Source organism: Ovis canadensis, chromosome 1 (genome assembly GCF_042477335.2).
Source record: "Ovis canadensis isolate MfBH-ARS-UI-01 breed Bighorn chromosome 1, ARS-UI_OviCan_v2, whole genome shotgun sequence".
Taxonomy (NCBI): Eukaryota; Metazoa; Chordata; class Mammalia; order Artiodactyla; family Bovidae; genus Ovis; species Ovis canadensis.
In genome coordinates, this window is record NC_091245.1 from 77,779,847 (window position 1) to 77,798,208 (window position 18,362).

At 38.3% G+C, this 18,362-nt stretch overlaps 2 protein-coding genes across 4 annotated transcripts in view; one reads left to right on the forward strand and one right to left on the reverse strand.

Annotated features, from left to right (window-relative positions):
* PALMD (palmdelphin) overlaps positions 1-2,645 on the forward strand; it is a 59,198-nt gene extending 56,553 nt beyond the window's left edge. The window contains exon 8 of the mRNA XM_069598505.1: positions 2,286-2,645. Coding sequence (XP_069454606.1) covers positions 2,286-2,329 — 44 coding nt within the window. The 3' untranslated portion in view covers positions 2,330-2,645. The remainder of the gene's footprint in view (positions 1-2,285) is intronic.
* A 12,031-nt stretch (positions 2,646-14,676) lies between these two features.
* FRRS1 (ferric chelate reductase 1) overlaps positions 14,677-18,362 on the reverse strand; it is a 76,001-nt gene continuing 72,315 nt past the window's right edge. For all 3 annotated transcript variants that reach the window (XM_069598515.1, XM_069598525.1, XM_069598508.1), the window contains 3 exons: positions 17,236-17,379; positions 16,055-16,116; positions 14,677-15,971 (listed from right to left, as the gene is read on the reverse strand). In XM_069598515.1, the coding sequence (XP_069454616.1) occupies positions 15,879-15,971; positions 16,055-16,116; positions 17,236-17,379 (299 nt within the window). In that variant the 3' untranslated portion in view covers positions 14,677-15,878. The remainder of the gene's footprint in view (positions 15,972-16,054; positions 16,117-17,235; positions 17,380-18,362) is intronic.

Sequence of the window (18,362 nt, forward strand, 5' to 3'; positions counted from 1 at the left end):
TGCAAATATTATTATCAAAGTCTTATCTAATTTTTAACTTGGAAAGAGCATGAAGGAGAAAGAAAGATGGAGAAAAGTGGAACTCAGGGATCCTAAAGACCCGATTTAGTTAAAACTTTGAACAGGATGAGACATGACAAGAAAATTTAGGAAAAGTTACGTCCATTTGCTAAAGTAAGTATAACAGGGTCATGTTCAAAATATCTGGTTCAATGCCAGATACATCCACCAATATGTGGCCATGTACCGCTTTACTGGGACTTTATTACTATCCCCACCAACTGAACAACTGGCTCCCTTTGGTAATCCTCACCTACCTACTTTTGTACTTCTAGCTCTGTTCTCCCCTCTTATAGATGTCAGTGGCATTTCAGAATAATTAGGTAGGGAACCTCAGCTCCAGGGGATTCACAAGCTATTGGTGCCAGAATTGCCAACCTGTGGCAACGATTAGAAGCCAAGGGATACTGAAAGTAAGGAAGCAAGCTCTCTTCTGTCAAGTTAAAAACAATCAAAACTGTGTCTGGATTGCCATAGGGAGAGGAAATAGAGATCAGAGAAGAATAGAAAGGAAAAGTAAAAAGAGAGGTGATAACTCAGGTTTTTTAGCTGCTATACCATTGGGCTTTCTCATTGCCTGTCCCCACACAGCTACTTAGAACTCACACCGTCTACTAACCATAGCCTAAAGAAAGAAATAGCAGACTCTAACAATCTAGAATTCTTTTTTTTAAACCTTAAGAAATGGGATAGTGAGCTACTGGATTGTTTCACTCCTGAGGATGCAGACATCCAGGATGTCCTTTCACAATTCATTGAAGGTCTATAGCAACTGGGTAGGCCTGCTTTACTGAATCTAAGTTGAGTAGTAGTTGTAGGGAGGAGACTTTGCCCTTGCCTTATAAGAGACCTTCAAAAAGTCCCTTAAAATGGACTTTGCCCCTGCTCTTATTTTGGTACAGGAAAGGTAATGGTACAGGAGAGGTAATGGTCCAAAGACTCAGAGTAAACACTATAAAGACTTGCCTTCTGCCTTCAGTTTGCTTCTTGATGTGGAGGTACACTCCTGTCATTAGGTTTCACCATCCAACATCTCCCAGCAATTGGGACCATCTTCCTGGCTACAGAGCAAAGGAAAATTATCTCAGCTGGTCCTAAAGTCAAGGAAATATTCTTGATCCTGGCACTGAAAATAATCCTTTCCCTTAAAGTTCCCAGGCAAATAAAGCTCTTTGGCTTCATTTAATGACAGCATTTCATATAAGTATAGCGACAACAAAATTGACCATGGTCTCGTTATAGTGTTGGATCCCGAACTTTCCCGTATTTGTGAAAAAGAGCTTCTTAGAAGTAGGGTCACTTCATTTTTCAATACAGAACTAATATATAACTATGAAATGAGAGAATATGATTTCCTTTTTGCTTTTTTTTATTAAACAAAATTTTTCAAACAGCTAAATACCTGGTTCTTGGGCAATATTACACATGAATGTAATGACTGGTGCCTTGAAAGCATCTCTCAACTTTTGGAACATGACCGAGGCAGCTATAATCAGGTCTTAACTATTAAGAGCAGTGTTATGAATTTTAAATCTTATATTTTTTAAATGGCTTGTATATCTAATACATCATTAACAGTGAAATATTCTCAAAAAGATAAATTTGCCATTTGAAAGTACTTATATCTTGACAAAGACATTTCATAATGACTCCAACTCCTAATTACTAGTTCACACTGTTTCATTATTTAAAAAATTTGTTGTTGCCATTCTATACCTAAGGATGAAGCCCCTTTCGACAACTAGATTTGATAAGTTAAAAAACAACCCACCCATCATGAATTAGGGCTTCTATCAATGCTTTTTTCTCTTTAGCAGTGCATAGCTCAGATGCACAAAACACAGTTGTTGACCCATAGCTATTTATCTATGGCTAATAGTATTAATGTGCACTATTTCCCGCGAGGGGGCGGGGCGGGGTCCGCCGGCCAAAAAAAAAAAAAAAAAGTATTAATGTGCACTAGTCCTGTATTTACTCAATTTATGCTGTGTTTGCTTTATTAATATTTGTAGAAATAGGTTCCTTCTAGTTCTGAACCTGCTTCTTCCCTAAGTTAACCATAGCTTATTATTTCTACTATCTTTTTATGCTACTAAAACAATGCTCACATTGTTGGATAAAATCATCTGAGGTATGTTTCAAACTTTCCTGCAATCTATGAAATGGTCATTTAGAGTGAAAATTAAAGCTTTTTATAACTCTCTATTTTTTTCTTTATTTTACAGCATTAAGGATGAGAATGGCAAAGCTGGGGAAAAAGGTTATCTAAGAGGTGTACCATCTACATAAACATCCACTGAAGAAGAAACTAAGAAACATTTGCAGATTTCTCTTCTGGATATTTTGTTTCTTTTTCCTAAGATACAAAAAATTATAATTATAGCCATATTATGCCATATGGATAAGCAGTAGTCATTATTTGAAAAAATTTCAAAAAATGCTGGGGAGAACAAATGCTTAACTTTTCCAGTTACTTGATATGATTCAGTGGAGGGGAAACCAACATATTTTTATTGTATTGATACCAAAGCATTTCTAATAAGAGCTTGTTAAATTTACAAATAAAGTTATTTAAAATAGCCCAACTATATTTTATTAATTGACATTGTAATTTTGCTAACACAAAGACTGAGGGATTATAGGAGGTCACTGTGCCTTATCACAGAAATATTCATCTTCAACTCTGACAAGTAAACATGCCATCCCAAGTCAACAAGGACTCAGGCAACTGCATCCCCTGTCAAGGAACAATTCAATTGAGACTTAAAGTTCTTTGCATACATTTCAAAGCTGCATGCAATAATTATCCTCTTATTTGGGGACTGGACTTGGATTATCTTATTCGTGTACATGACTTTAAAGTTGATAACCAATATGTTTATTCTTCTTAAAATATCTTCTTTCATTCATTTCGATGTGAATTCCAGGGTACAGTGACTGATTATGGCCCAAGGCTGTTGGATGGAGGACTTCTTAAATTCTCAGCACAAATCTGGTTTAATGTTCGACCAGTTCTTATAAATAAGTCAGAATCCTAATGCTAAAACTTACTAATAAAGTGTACAACACTTAATTCCTAAGTATTTTTGCCAAGATGTTAAATCATGATTTGGAGGATACTCCCATAACTGTTCTCTCCTACTCTACCTTCTTATTCTGTCTTCCATCCAACAAGCCTCCAAAATCCACTCAAACACATCTTCCCTTGGATTGCCAGTGCAAATTACCCAGGTCCTGCCAAGTCTTTCAGTGAATAGTCTGTTTTTCTCTCTCAGGGAAAACACTGAATTTCCCTGGTAAGTCCATGATGAAATTATCCGAGCTACTGATGTGGAGGTAATGAGCAGTAAAAGAAGCAGATCCTGATGAGGACAAGAATTTACCTGCGGAGCATCAGCCTCAGATGATTTGTTTGCAAAGGGCAGTTTTTCTCTAAGAGGAGGGAGCTCCTCAGCTGGCCTGAAATGTTCTGGGAAACCTGAAGGGTCAAATTTCAGAAGCACTTTCACAGAAACACCCCCATCCCAGGTCCAAGGGTACAATTCCCTCTCTTTCATGCCTTTGGCTTTAGCATAAATAACCTGTCAAATCTGCACATTCTTCTGTAGCTCTGTCATCCTCGTGAATAAATCACTGGGTTTTGCTTTTGTACACAAAAATTTATTAGAACAGTGCTTGGCACCAAGGAAGTGGTCAACAAACAAATGAATGAGTAAATGGTTCAGAAGGGGAAAGATGTAATCTCCAAGGGAGGCTTTGTAACACCAGTTGGTCACAGGCAACACGAGCCAGAATCTGACTGGCAGATCATCTAGCCACTCACCGTGAGTCATGGACCAGGGCTTGTATGTAGAAGTGGCCCAGCATAGCCAGAAGGTGTGGGAGGCAGGAGCTGGCCTTTGGCCTGGGGATGAAGCTGGAGCTGCTGTGAAACTGGCTGCCAGGTGGGCAGGATGGGGCTTGAGTGCAAACCTGGAGCTAGTCGGTCAGAGCTGCTGAGGTGAGACTGGGCCATTCACATACCAATCCACTGGTCCCTGTACTCAGTGAGAAGGAAGGAAAGCTGGAAAATGGAAGTGAGGTGCCTTCTTGCCCTTGCAGCATCCCTCCAGTACTCTCTATTTACAAAGTGTAACATTGGGCTGCCCTGGTGGCTCAGACAACAAGGAATCTGCCTGCAGTGCAGGAGACTCAAGTTCAATCCCTGGGTTGGGAAGATCCCCTGGGGAAGAGAACGGCAACCCACTCCAGTGCTCTTGCCTAGAAAATCCCTTGGACAGAAGAGCCTGGGGCACTACAGTCCATAGGGTAGCAACGCGTCAGACACGACTGAGCGACTAACACTTTCACGCCTTCTACAATTGCTTCAGCTAGCAAAGGAGAAATGCTTACATAACAAAGCAAGACAAAGAAGGTGGATGTGGAGACGAGGCATGAAATGATGAAAATAAAGATGAGGCATTAAGCTGGCACCATCCAGCCATTTTTCTATTCAGCTTCCATATTTATTCTTCTACATGTATTCAACCATTCAAGCAACTAAAAAGACAACTGTTTCCATCTAATAAGAGGCAGTTATCCTTTATACAAAGAACTCACCTTCTCCCCGAGATGAGGAGACACATGCTCGAGTTGTTTTATCTACAGTCAACCATATTCGACATTATTTCAAAGAACAGCTTTGGATTAAGAGAAAAATTCAGAGGATGATATAAAGTTCCCACATACTCCTCACCCAGTTTCCCCTATTATTAACATCCTACATTCGTATGGTACATTTATTATAATTAATGAACCAAAAACGATACAGTATTATTAATTAAGGTCTCATAGTTTATTCCGGAGGAGGCAATGGCGACCCACTCCAGTACTCTTGCCTGGAAAATCCCATGGACGGAGGAGCCTGGTAGGCTGCAGTCCACGGAGTCATGAAGAGTCGGACACGACTAAGTGACTTCACTTTCACTTTTCACTTTCATGCATTGGAGAAGGCAGTGGCAACCCACTTCAGTGTTCTTGCCTGGAGAATCCCAGGGACGGGGGAGCCTGGTGGGCTGCAGTCTAGGGGGTCGCACAGAGTCAGACACGACTGAAGTGACTTAGCAGCAGCAGCATAATTTATTCAGATTTCCATAGTTTTTACCTAATGTACTTTCTCAATTCCAGGACCATATATGGAAACCCACATTACTTTTAGTTGTCATATCTCCTTAGGCTCCACTTGGCTATGACTGTTTCTCAGACTTTCCTTGTTTTTGATAAGTTTAACAATTTTGAAAATTGCCAACCAGGTATTGTATAAGATGTCTCTCTACCGCAAATGGTCTGATGTTACTTTCCTGATTAAACTGAGGTCATAAGTTTGTGAAAGGAAGACTAAAGAGGTAAAGTGCCATTTTTATCAGATCAAATCAATGATACATACTTTCAACATGATTTATCACTGTTAATGTTGACCTTGATAAACTGGCTAATATAATTTAGTCAGATTTCTTCACTGTAAAATCATTCTCTTTTGCTCTCTGCATTGGCAGGAAGTTACTACGCAGAGCCCACACTTAAGTAATAGGAAGTTAGGCTCACTTTCCTTGAGGACAGAGTATCTGTATTAGTTATTTCAAATTCTTCTGTACAGATTTGTCTGTTCTCCTTCATTTGTTGATTTATTCAATCATTAATTTAAATCAGTATGGGTTCATGGATGTTTACTCGAGTTACTTATTGAGTTCTCAATATATTAATGCTATAATCAATTAAGAAGAGTCTATCTCAAAAAAAAAAAAGTAAAGTCTATCTCTGATGCTACTCTTTGGCTGAAAACAGACATTTTTCCTTCTCAAGATTATTATTTCATGCTATGCTTTTTTTCCATTTCTTTACTTTCAACCTATTCGTCCCTTTATATTTTAATAAATCATATCATGGGTTTTACTTTTTTATCATCTGACCTTCTCTGCTTTAACTGGAGTTTTCAGTCCATTAACATTTAATGTAATTATTAATGTCGTCGAGTTTTGGCCTACAATATTATTATTTGTTCTCTCTTTATCCTCACTATGTTGTTTTGTTTTGTTTTTGCTTTTTTGCTCTTGTATTTTTCTTTTCTAGCCTTTAAATTAAATTATCTTATGGAGAAGGAAATGGCAACCCACTCCAGTACTCCTGCCTCGAAAATCCCATGAATGGAGAAGCCTGGTGGGCTGCAGCCCATGGGGTCCCGAAGAGTCAGACACAACTGAGCGACTTCAATTTCACTTTTCACTCTCACTTTTCACTCTCATGCATTGGAGAAGGAAATGGAAACCCACTCCAGTGTTCTTGCCTGGAGAATCCCAGGGACAGAGGAGCCTGGTAGGCTGCCATCTCTGGGGTCACACAGAGTCAGACATGATTGAAGTGACTTAGCAGCAGCAAATAATTTTAAGATTTTATATCATTCTTTCTGCTGGCTTCTTATATATGTCTTATTTTTTATTTCTGTAAGAATTACAATATACATCTTGAACTTTTCACTTAGAACTAACATTGTATAACTTCATATAAAATGCAGACACCTTTCAACTGTATGAGGCCATTATCTCTTGCCATCCTTTATGAACTTGTTATATGCTTTATATCTGCATACATTATAAACCCCACAAAACAATGTAGACTCTGTTTTTTGCTTTAATCCGACATATTTTTCATAAAGAACTTAGGTTGTAAAAGTCCAAAAGGGACTTTTTATTTACTAACTGTTTATCATTTTGAGTTTTCTTCATTTCTTTCCCAGGATCCAGCTGTCATTTCTCTTCAGTCTGAAGAACCTTTTGCATCTTGTAGTTCATACATGCTAACAAATTCTCTTAAATGTCCTCTCATTTCTGTTTCATTCTTGAAGGATATTTTTTCTGCAACTAGAATTCTTACTCTTTTTCTCTTTTGGATGTTATTCCACTCTGTCTGGGCTCCATAAGATCCCTGTGCTGTGTTTGTGCTTAGTTGCTCAGTTGTGTCCAGCTCTTTGTGACCCCACGGACTGTAGCCCACCAGGCACTTCTGTCCATGGATTCTCCAGGCAAGAATACTGGAGTGGGTTCCCATGCTCTCCTCCAGGGGATCTTCCCAACCCAGGCACTGAACCCAGGTCCCCTGCATTGCAGGAAGATTCTTCACCGTCTGAGCACCAGGGAATTCAAATGTTAACCAAATCATTGTTCCCCTTTCTGGAATGCTTAATTTTTCTCTCTCTGCTTTCTAGACTTGCTCTGGAATTTTTGCTTTCAAGAGTTTGACTATGACTTGTATAAGCACGACTGTCAACATTCTCCTGCTTGAGTTGTTTTCCTGCATCATGAACCAGTAAAGTTAGGCCTTTAGTAAATTTGGGGATTTTCCAGTCATTATTAACTTAGATTCTCCTCTCCTGAGAGAATACTAAGGATGCTATCATTAACAGGCCCTGGTATTCTGGCCATTTCTCTTTCAAAAATTTTTCCTTATTCCGTTAATTTCCATTGATCTATCTTCAAGTTCATTGGCTCTTATTTCCTGACATCTTCATTCTAACATTCTCTCCTGAACTATTTCAAATACTGTAAATTTTTAGCTTCTCTATTTTCATATGGTCCTTTTGTATTGTTTCTATTTCTATGGATTTTTATTTATAGCAAACAAGTTTCTTTTTAGATAGCCTGAGAGTAGTTATAATACATACATTAAAGTTCTTATCTCCTGAAACTAATCATGTAAGGAATATCAAAAATTGGTCTCTGTTGATTGCTCTTTCTTTAGAACAAGGGTTGACAAACTATGGCCCAAAGGCTAAGTCCATCCCACAACTTGTTTTTGTATGGCCCAGAAACTAAAAACGATTTCTCACATTTTTTGAAGGACTGTTTAAAAAAAAAAAAATGCTTATGCTACAGAGACCATAGGTGGGCCACAAAACCCAGAATATTTTCTATCAATCCCCTTAAAGAAAAAGTTAGCAAACCCTTTCTTTGGAGAATGGGCCAGAGTTTCTTGATTCTTCTTATATCAGGTAACTTTGGATTATCTGTATATCATAAAGTAAAATTCTGGATCCTCTTTATTTTTCCCCAGTGAAAGCTGCTTCTTTGTTTAGCAGGCAATAGCTGGGATGGACTGCACATTCTTGCTACTTACGTTACAGCTCCAATCTCGTCAGCCTTTCCCATCTGATTTAGCGGCTTTGCATCGGCTTTATGCATGTGAACATACTCAAGGATTCATCGGCGCTGTGGGCAAACAGGGTTTGGGATTCCCTCTCTAGCGTTTGCCTTTTCAGGAAAGGAGCCCTCCCCCTCTCACCCCACTCCCTGACAGCGACAACTGGGCCAGCCATCAATCCTCCGGATTTCTATGCCAGGGACTCTGTGGTTTCCCCTGCCATTCAACACCACACACGCAACTGACTTCAACTGTTCTGAGGCTAGAAACAGTGAAAACAGGGAACTCCAGACAATTCTCCTCCTCCGAGTGTGGACACCTCATCCAAATCTTCCTACTTCTCACCACTCCCTGGGGCTTTTAGATAGCTGCTTTTTGAAGTATACCCTAGTTTTCTGAAGGAAGAGTCTATTTTGCAGGATCTTAGCCATTACTGGCAGTAGAAATCACATATTTAGAATATATGGGTTCAGGAAATTCTTATTCCCAGAACTTGATTACTATGTCTTAGCATCTGACTGGGAATCAAAAAATTTCTTTAGGTTCTAGCAAGAAATCCAGTTCAGTTCAGTTCAGTTGCTCAGTTGTGTCCAACTCTTTGCGACCCCATGGACTGCAGCCCACCAGGCTTCCCTGTCTATCACCAACTCAGAAACCCAGAGTACAGTACAATTTATTTTACATGTGAATAAGGAGACATATTAATGTGAATTCTTTTACATGTGAATGTAATGTGAATTTCTTTTACACGTGAATAAGAAGAATATCATATGAAGACAATATACTTCTAAAGATATGTTCTAGGAACTACCTCTCCTTTAAACTAAAGCTATATAACCAGGCACAATATAAAATTACATTAACTTCTTTGAAAATGAAATAAGAAATTAAGCTGATACCAAATTTGAGGCCAGCAAAAGGTATAATCCAAGAGTTGTAATTAGATAAATTATCTGTTTTACTGGGGAGAAATTCACAAAAGATAGAGTAAGCATTTTAAAGTAGCATTTCTTATATTCACAATGTTGTACAACCACCACCTCTATCTATCTCCAAAACATTTTCCTCACCCCAAAATAAAACCTTATATCCATTAGGCATTTACTCCCACTTCCTCCTCCATTCCCTCCCCTCAAGGCCCTTGCCATCACAACTCTGCCGTCTCCATGCATTTACCTGTTTCGGATATTTCATACAATCATAATATGTGACATTTTGTGTCTGATTCACTTAGCATAACAGTTTTTTGTTTGTTTGTTGTTCCTCTTATTCTAGTCCTTCGATGTCCCTGGTAGCCATGGAGAAGCATATGTTTTGAGGGTTCATCCATGTGACAGCACATATTAGTATTTCATATATTTTTTATGGCTGAATACTATTTCATTGAATGTATGTATCACAACTTCCTTATTCATTTATCTGCAGATGGGCTGTTTTTATCATTTGATAATTATGAATAGCATTCCTATAAACATCAATTTTTTTATTGTGATAAAATATATTTGTAACACAAAATTTTCCATTTTAACTACTTTCATGGATACTATTCACAATGTCATCATCACCATAAATCTCCAAAACAATTTCATCATCAACAGCAAATCTGTATCCATTAAACAATAAGTCCCCTTTCCCCCCTCCCCACAACCCAGCGTCTGGCAGTCACCATTCTACTTTATATCTCTATGAATATGATTAGTCTAGATACTCCAAGTAAATAAATTACATAATAGCTGTCCTTTCTTGTCTGGCTATTTCACTTAGCATTCTGCTTTCAAGGTAAACATCAAATCTTTTACCAAATAAAAACTACACATTTCATAGCTTAAAAGCTACCAAAGTTTAATACTGTAATCAAAAGCAATGACATCATTGACAACCTGTTCAAAGTATCTTTTGCTGGCACCACTTCATTTCTTCCTCACAACTTCCCTGTGAGATGGGCCTTACAAACGAAGGCATGAGGCTCAGAGATGAGTGACTTGCTCAATGACATGAGTCTCATAAACCAAACGTATATATTCAGGTCTTCCAATTCCACTCCCAAACTCCCAGTCCTTTGTAGTTACAGGATTAGCTGCCTTCCAACCCACCCTTTATAAGGATGGTCAGGAGAGGCCTATGTAGAAGAAACAGTCAAGAAGGCTCCAAAAAGAAGAAAGATTTTGACCACAAGTTAATAAATTCATTTTTTCTAGGAAGAGGGGAACAGAAGGGGCATTCCAGGCAGATGACCATCTTATCTGACCTTGGTGTAGAGATGAGCCCGGTGGATATTGGGCAAGGAGGAAAGAAATAGGATATGCAGAGTGACAGGATGTAACCTAATCTGATTTGAAAAGAGTTTAGAAGAAATCTTTCTTTCATTCCCATCTACAACGGATTATCTTAAACAAGGACCTTTGTTTTGTTTTTTCTTGTTTCACCAGAATACACAGATACATAGAACTTCAGTCAGAAATTCCATGCCCCCAGGGCTTCCTAGCTGGCATCTGCTGCATCTGCCTTCTCCCGCTGCAGCCGGTACTAGGGCAGGAGGTGGGTGGGACGAATATCACTTAACACATGTTTGAGCCAAAATCCTGATAACCAAGTAGGAATTACAGTGAGTTTGAATCATTTATTCAAAAACTTATGCCATAGGTTACCTATGTCCCCAAGAATGATTTTCAAAGATAGGAAAGCAAAAAAAAAAAAAATAGTATCAGTTATGAATGTTACCCCAACCACAACATTCCAGAATTTGTTTCTTAAAAAAATACCTTATTTTTATTTTATAGAAGAATCCATCTTGAAGAACAAAATTCAGGCTTTGCTATTAGGGGCAACATAGTTTAAGATACAAAGGCATTTAGTTTAATAATCACTTCTATAAAAAGATATCCTTTTTAAAAAAACAGATTGTTTATTATAAAAACATGAAGGAAAATTGAGAGGAGTAAAGATTAGGCATTTTGGAGACTTCCTTGGTGGCTAAGACTTTATGCTCCTGAAGTAGGGGCCCCAGGTTCAATCCCTGGTCAGGGAGCTATATCCCTCATGCCACAACTAAAAAAAAAAAAAAAAGTCCCCCATTCCACAATGAAGATCAAAATCCTGTGTGCTACAACAAAGACCCTGTGCACCCAAATAAATAAATAAATAAAAATAATATGTGTTAGATTATTGGAACACAAAGATGCCATACTTACTTTAAAAAAAAAGAATAGGCATTTTCAATTTGTAGATATCAACTATTCATAAGCAGAAGAATATAAATTTGATATTAATGAAAAGATTTGCTGGTCTACTAAAATTAAATGATAAAGACTTCTTTGGACAACTCTGTTTACCAGTTGATATATCCAGGGTCAACAGACAAAATTAGTGAAAAAGAAAAGTAAAACAGGTTACCCTCAGCAATGGAAATCCAGCAAGATTATGTAGTTGAAAACCAAACACACCAAGGTTCATCTTTTCCTTAAACAAATCTTTCCTTGTCAAATGTAATTTATTAACCTGCAAGCCCCTCATAATTGAAAATTACAGGAAAACATTTTAGCATACATTTAACTTTCTATGTGTGTGCGCTCAGTTGCTCAGTCGTGTCCAACTCTGTGATCTATATATTTTTTTTTTAATGCTTTAAATGTGTATGCATGCGTGCTCAGTCACTTTAGTCATGTCCAACTCTGCAACCATATGGACAGTAGCCCACCAGGCTCTTCTGTCCATGGGATTTTCCAGACAAGAATATTGGAGTGGGTTGCCATCCCTCCTCCTGGGGATCTTCCTGACCCAGGAATCAAACCTAAATCTCCTGCATTGCAGGCAAATTCCTTACCACTGAGCCAATAAAAAGGGATGCTCACTCAGTCGTGTCCAACTCTTTGCGGTCCCATGGACTGTAGCCCACCAGGCTCTTCTGCCCACAGAATTCTCTAGGCAAGAATACCGGAGTGGATTGCCATTTTTTTAACTCCAGGGGATCTTCCAACCCAGGGGTCGGAGGCAAGTCTCTTGTATCTCCTGCACTACGTGCAGATTCTTTACCACTGAGTCACCTGGGAAGCCCTATGCTTTTATATAAAGACATTCAAAAAGAAAGCTTAGACTGTAAGTAGCCTGGCACTTATAGAACATGAACACGTAAACATCACATCTCAAACCCTAAGCTACTTATGACAAACACCTACAAAAAGGACAAAAACATATCATTTTGCACAGAAAAAGGTATAAGATACATCACTGAGGCTATTACTTATACCAGATAGAATTTAGGTCTGTGGACTAATCGCATTTTTTTTAACATAAAAAAGTTTAGAAAGTGAGAAATAGATTTAAAGGACTAGATCTGATAGATAGATTGCCTGATGAACTATGGAATGAGGTTCCTGACATTGTACAGGAGACCGGGATCAAGACCATCCCCATGGAAAAGAAACGCCAAAAAGCAAAATGGCTGTCTGGGGAGGCCTTACAAATAGCTGTGAAAAGAAGAGAAGCGAAAAACTAAGGAGAAAAGGAAAGATATAAGCATCTGAATGCAGAGTTCCAAAGAAGAGCAAGAAGAGATAAGAAAGCCTTCTTCAGTGATCAATGCAAAGAAATAGAGGAAAACAACAGAATGGGAAAGACTAGAGATCTCTTGAAGAAAATTAGAGATACCAAGGGAACATTTCATGCAAAGATGGGCTCGATAAAGGACAGAAATGGTATGGACCTAACAGAAACAGAAGATATTAAGAAGAGGTGGCAAGAATACATGGAAGAACTGTAAAAAAAGATCTTCACGATCCAGATAATCATGATGATGTGATCACTAATCTAGAGCCAGACATCTTGGAATGTGAAGTCAAGTGGGCCTTAGAAAGCATCACTACGAACAAAGCTAGTGGTGATGGAATTCCAGTTGCGCTATTTCAAATCCTGAAAGATGCTGTGAAAGTGCTGCACTCAATATGCCAGCAAATTTGGAAAACTCAGCAGTGGCCACAGGACTGGAAAAAGTCAGTTTTCATTCCAATCCCAAAGAAAGGCAATGCAAAAGAATGCTCAAACTACCGCACCATTGCACTCATCTCACACGCTAGTAAAGTAATGCTCAAAATTCTCCAAGCCAGGCTTCAGCAATACGTGAACCATGAACTCCCTGATATTCAAGCTGGTTTTAGAAAAGGCAGAGGAACCAGAGATCAAATTGCCAACATCCGCTGGATCGTCGAAAAAGCAAGAGAGTTCCAGAAAAATATCTATTTCTGCTTTATTGACTATGCCAAAGCCTTTGACTGTGTGGATCACAATAAACTGTGGAAAATTCTGAGAGAGATGGGAATACCAGACCACCTAACCTGCCTCTTGAGAAATCTGTATGCAGGTCAGGAAGCAACAGTTAGAACTGGACATGGAACAACAGACTGGTTCCAACAACAGACTGGTTCCAAATAGGAAAAGGAGTTCATCAAGGCTGTATATTGTTACCCTGCTTATTTAACTTCTATGCAGAGTACATCATGAGAAATGCTGGACTGGAAGAAACACAAGCTGGAATCAAGATTGCCGGGAGAAATATCAATAACCTCTGATATGCAGATGACACCACCCTTATGGCAGAAAGTGAAGAGCAGCTAAAAAGCCTCTTGATGAAAGTGAAAGAGGAGAGCGAAAAAATTGGCTTAAAGCTCAACATTCAGAAAACGAAGATCATGGCATCCGGTCCCATCACTTCATGGGAAATAGATGCGGAAACAGTAGAAACAGTGTCAGACTTTATTTTGGGGGGCTCCAAAATCACTGCAGATGTTGACTGCAGCCATGAAATTAAAAGCCGCTTACTCCTTGGAAGAAAAGTTATGACCAACCTAGATAGCATATTCAAAAGCAGAGACATTACTTTGCCGACTAAGGTCCGGCTAGTCAAGGCTATGGTTTTTCCTGTGGTCATGTATGGATGTGCGAGGTGGACTGTGAAGAAGGCTGAGCACCGAAGAATTGATGCTTTTGAACTGTGCTGTTGGAGAAGACTCTTGAGAGTCCCTTGGAGATCCAACCAGTCCATTCTGAAGGAGATCAGCCCTGGGATTTCTTTGGAAGGAATGATGCTAAAGCTGAAGCTCCAGTACTTTGGACACTTCATGCGAAGAGTTGACTCATTGGAAAAGACTCTGATGCTGGGAGGGATTGGGGGCAGGAGGAGAAAGGGACAACCGAGGATGAGGTGGCTAGATGGCATCACGGACTCGATGGACATGAGTCTGAGTGAACTCCGGGAGATGGTGATAGACAGGGAGGCCTGATGTGCTGCGATTCATGGGGTCACAAAGAGTCGGATACGACTGAGCGACTGAACTGAACTGAACTGATGCTTCCCTAAACTTTTTATTTTAAGAATATAGTTTTGCTTGTTTTATCTATCTAAGATAGTTGTGTTCATTTGTTACCAGGTCACAGAAATGTAAACAGAAGTATCAAACAATGGTTTATTAAATAACATGGTTAGAAAACAGATAGAACCAGAAAATAACAACATTGGTCCCTAATTTCAGTTCTAACCTATAACTGTGATCATTCCCTCAAAGGCAGAAATTTTTCAAATAAATATTAAGAGCTAGTAAATTTTAAGGGGTATGCCACCCCAAGATATTAAATACTGAAAATGAATCAGCACAAGGAAACAGGAGCAAAGTAGCAGTGTTACGGTGCCACCCACTGGCTAGAAATCCCCATAGCAAATTGAGAGCCAATCATAAAAGAGAAATTAATGAAATAGGAAGGAAAATAATACTGATGATTCTAATTCATTGTAGTATCAGAAACTTCTAACAAAACAGAATCATCCATATTATTTTATTAGCACAAAAGAAGAGAGTAACTCTTAAAATGCTCACAAGAATGAATTTTATTAATTTTGAAATGCAAATCTACAATTCTAAAGACTAAGACTTTATCTCATTGTCAAAACAATTAACATATAAAATGTCATTTTAGCTCTGTAGCTAAATATATGAAGACACTGAATCAAAGATGCACACGTGCATTTCACTGTTAAGAAAGAAATTATAATATTAATAATATATTCAAATGTTAATGAAATGGTGTTAACCCCACTTTTACCTTTATCAGGGAAGTAACAAAATACATAAAACAAAGGACATGTCTAAAAAACTGGGCTGAAAAATACGTTTCTCAAAAATTCTTAGCAATGGGGAAAGGGAAAAAGTCCTAAGAAAGACCATTCATAGAAACTAGTAAAAAATAAATGTTTTCTTTAAAGTACAACAGCACCTTTAAGTCCAAAAGATATTTACCTTAATACAGTCTCCATTTTATCCTAATGACATCCTTTTGTTTTTCTAAAACAGTTATTTTCTTAAGTGCTAACATTATTAAAATTGCAGCATTAAAAATATTTGAATTATTTCTCCTCAAACACAATCTTCCCATTAAGACTCAGAATAACATATAAACCTTTATATCAGTTTATAGTCCATAGGACCCTACTGAATGTTGATCTCTAAAGACCAGATTTCAGAATTTCTCTATAGACATGATCTGATCTTCCCTAATTAGAATTCATGAATACATTCCAGGCAGTCAGGACAGGCATCACGTTTTTTGGCTTGATGGTAATTATCACCTGGTCTGCAAAAGCCAAGGTGTTCACTCGCTCATAGACGGTTGATTGCAGATAAGAACATAGTGAGAAAAGTCAAATTCCCACAAACATAAATTGCTAACACCACCTTTTTAAAAACATAACCCTAAAAGAAAAAAAAATGAGATATGAAAAAAGGAAGTTCCAATCACTAAGGTTTGTGGCAATAAATAAGAAGAAAGAACTTACTTCTGCTTCAGCTGCGGTAAACGACTGGAGGATCTGAATTCTATCATCATCCAGCATTTCAACTGCCAAGAACAAGAATAAAGGTTTGTAAGGCCAGTGGGTATGCAGGTAAACTCATTCTCAAAGAAAGCCCTGATTTGGAGCATTGGCCGACTTCCAAGATGTACATTCTTGCATTTCAAGAGACCAAACGTTGCAAACTTCTTGCATATTTAAGACTCTTACAAGTCAGGTCAAGCTGGCTACAGGATACATGTGAAAGGACTTTCTTCTAGTCAGAGTTCTAACAATCCCAGTGTTAAATACATATATATTTTTAAAATAGCAAACCATAATCTAGTGGTTATCAAAAGTCCCTTTAGGGGTCAAACCCACACAACATTGTAAATCAACTACACCAATAAAAAAAAAAAAAAAGATTCAAATCCTATGTATGCTACCCTATCAAGAGCCAGAAAGTGGTAGGACAGTTTTTACTACTCAGTTCCAAAAAAGCTGCTGAGCACACACACTAGACAACAAAGAGGTTTTGTTTTTAGAAGGCCACCTTAGGACACAAAGGACAGTTAGCCTAAAAACCAGGCTAACATGTCACTGATTCTCTACTAATCTCTCCACTCCTAATGGCTACAGGTATCTTACCCTGCCTGGCACTGGGGCCAAAATGGACCTTACCACTAGAGAGAACTGGCCAAGTATTAAGTCCTTCTTATGTAGCATGCTGGTTAGCTAGCTATATATAATGCAGATGGCAACTTAAGTGATAGCACACAGGAAATCTGTTCAATAGGTAAAATTCATCTGCAGCTTTGCCCTGTGTTAACTATGGATGAGCATCTCTTCTTCCTCCATCTCAGGGGTCTCTCAGCTCCAGTCATTGAGGGCTCTCAGTTCATTCTAGCCCATGTCAGACCAGCATGCAAAGTAAAAAAGTACTTACAAAGAAGGCATCTTCCCTAAACGCTTCCATCTTTCCCCTGCATTTTACTCACAAATTCTAATACTAATGAATATTAAAAACAAAGGCAGAAAATGTCCACTATTTTTATCATAGACTTAGTGATGGAAACAAAATTTAGTAAGGTACTATGTAAGAGTCAACCATTAGTGTTGAGAAACTAATTATATTCCAAAGGTTTGTATAAAAGTGATTCTACAACACTGCTCTTTGAGCAGGTTACCTTTTCTAGAGAGTCGGTAAGCGTGTATCTCCAGAATAATCTCTGTCCCAACGTGCCAGGCTACAAATCCAATCATTGCATAGGTTTTCCATGGGCCAGGAAGATTCAGTCCTGGCAAATCCATTCCCAGGAACATTGCTGCCACTACATTTATAAGAAAATACACATGTTCAAATACAATTCAAGAGGTAACTATATATGTGTGTGCATACATGTGTGAATTATATCAAGTGAACTACTCTAAAAGAGTTTATGAGATGAGTTAAATTAATAACTAAGACCAAGTAGTTAATTTAGTTCTTATTGTAAGACTAGAAAGGCTAAGATGGGAAATTATAATTACAATCTACCAATTGTTAAGAAAGAGGTGCCCAAACTTTTAAAAATGTTTTAAGTCTGCAATGTAGAAGGGGGAAAAAGTATGGAAGCCGTTTATGACTATACCTCCTCTTCCACGATTTCTATAGAACACAGAAATGTGAGGGCAGGAGATCAGCTTAGGTATTTATCACATAAAGCATCACAAGGAGACATAGATGTAAAGAACAGACTTTTGAACTCAGAGGGAGAAGGGGAGGGTGGGATGACTTGAGAGAATAGCATTAAAACATATACATTATCATATGTAAATAGATGGCCAGTGCAAGTTTGATGCATGAAGCAGGGCACCCAAAGCCAGCACTCTGTGACAAACCCAGAAGAGTAGAGTGGGGAGGGACCTGGGAGAGGGGGTTCACGATCGGGGGAGGGGAACACATATATACTGGTGGCCAATTCATGTTGATGTATGGTAAAAACCATCATGATACTGTAAAGTAATTATCTTCCATTAAAATTAATTTAAAAAATACTACAGAATGATACTTGACATTTAAAAAACACCTTGCCTTGAAAGGTACCATTCCCAAGGAGAAAACCTGGAGACAGAGGGCTGGGTCCCCAAGCTCATTTCAGCCCAATCCATGACAGACCCTCAAGCTGAGCTGCTTATATGTTTGGTCATCAGCATAGCTTATTCTGCTGGCAAAGGCAAACGCTAAAAAGAAGTCTTAAAAGGAGGGCTTTAAAGTCATTTTTAAAACCTTGAAACTGAAATAATAGCTTAAATAGTTACCTCTAGAAATTAC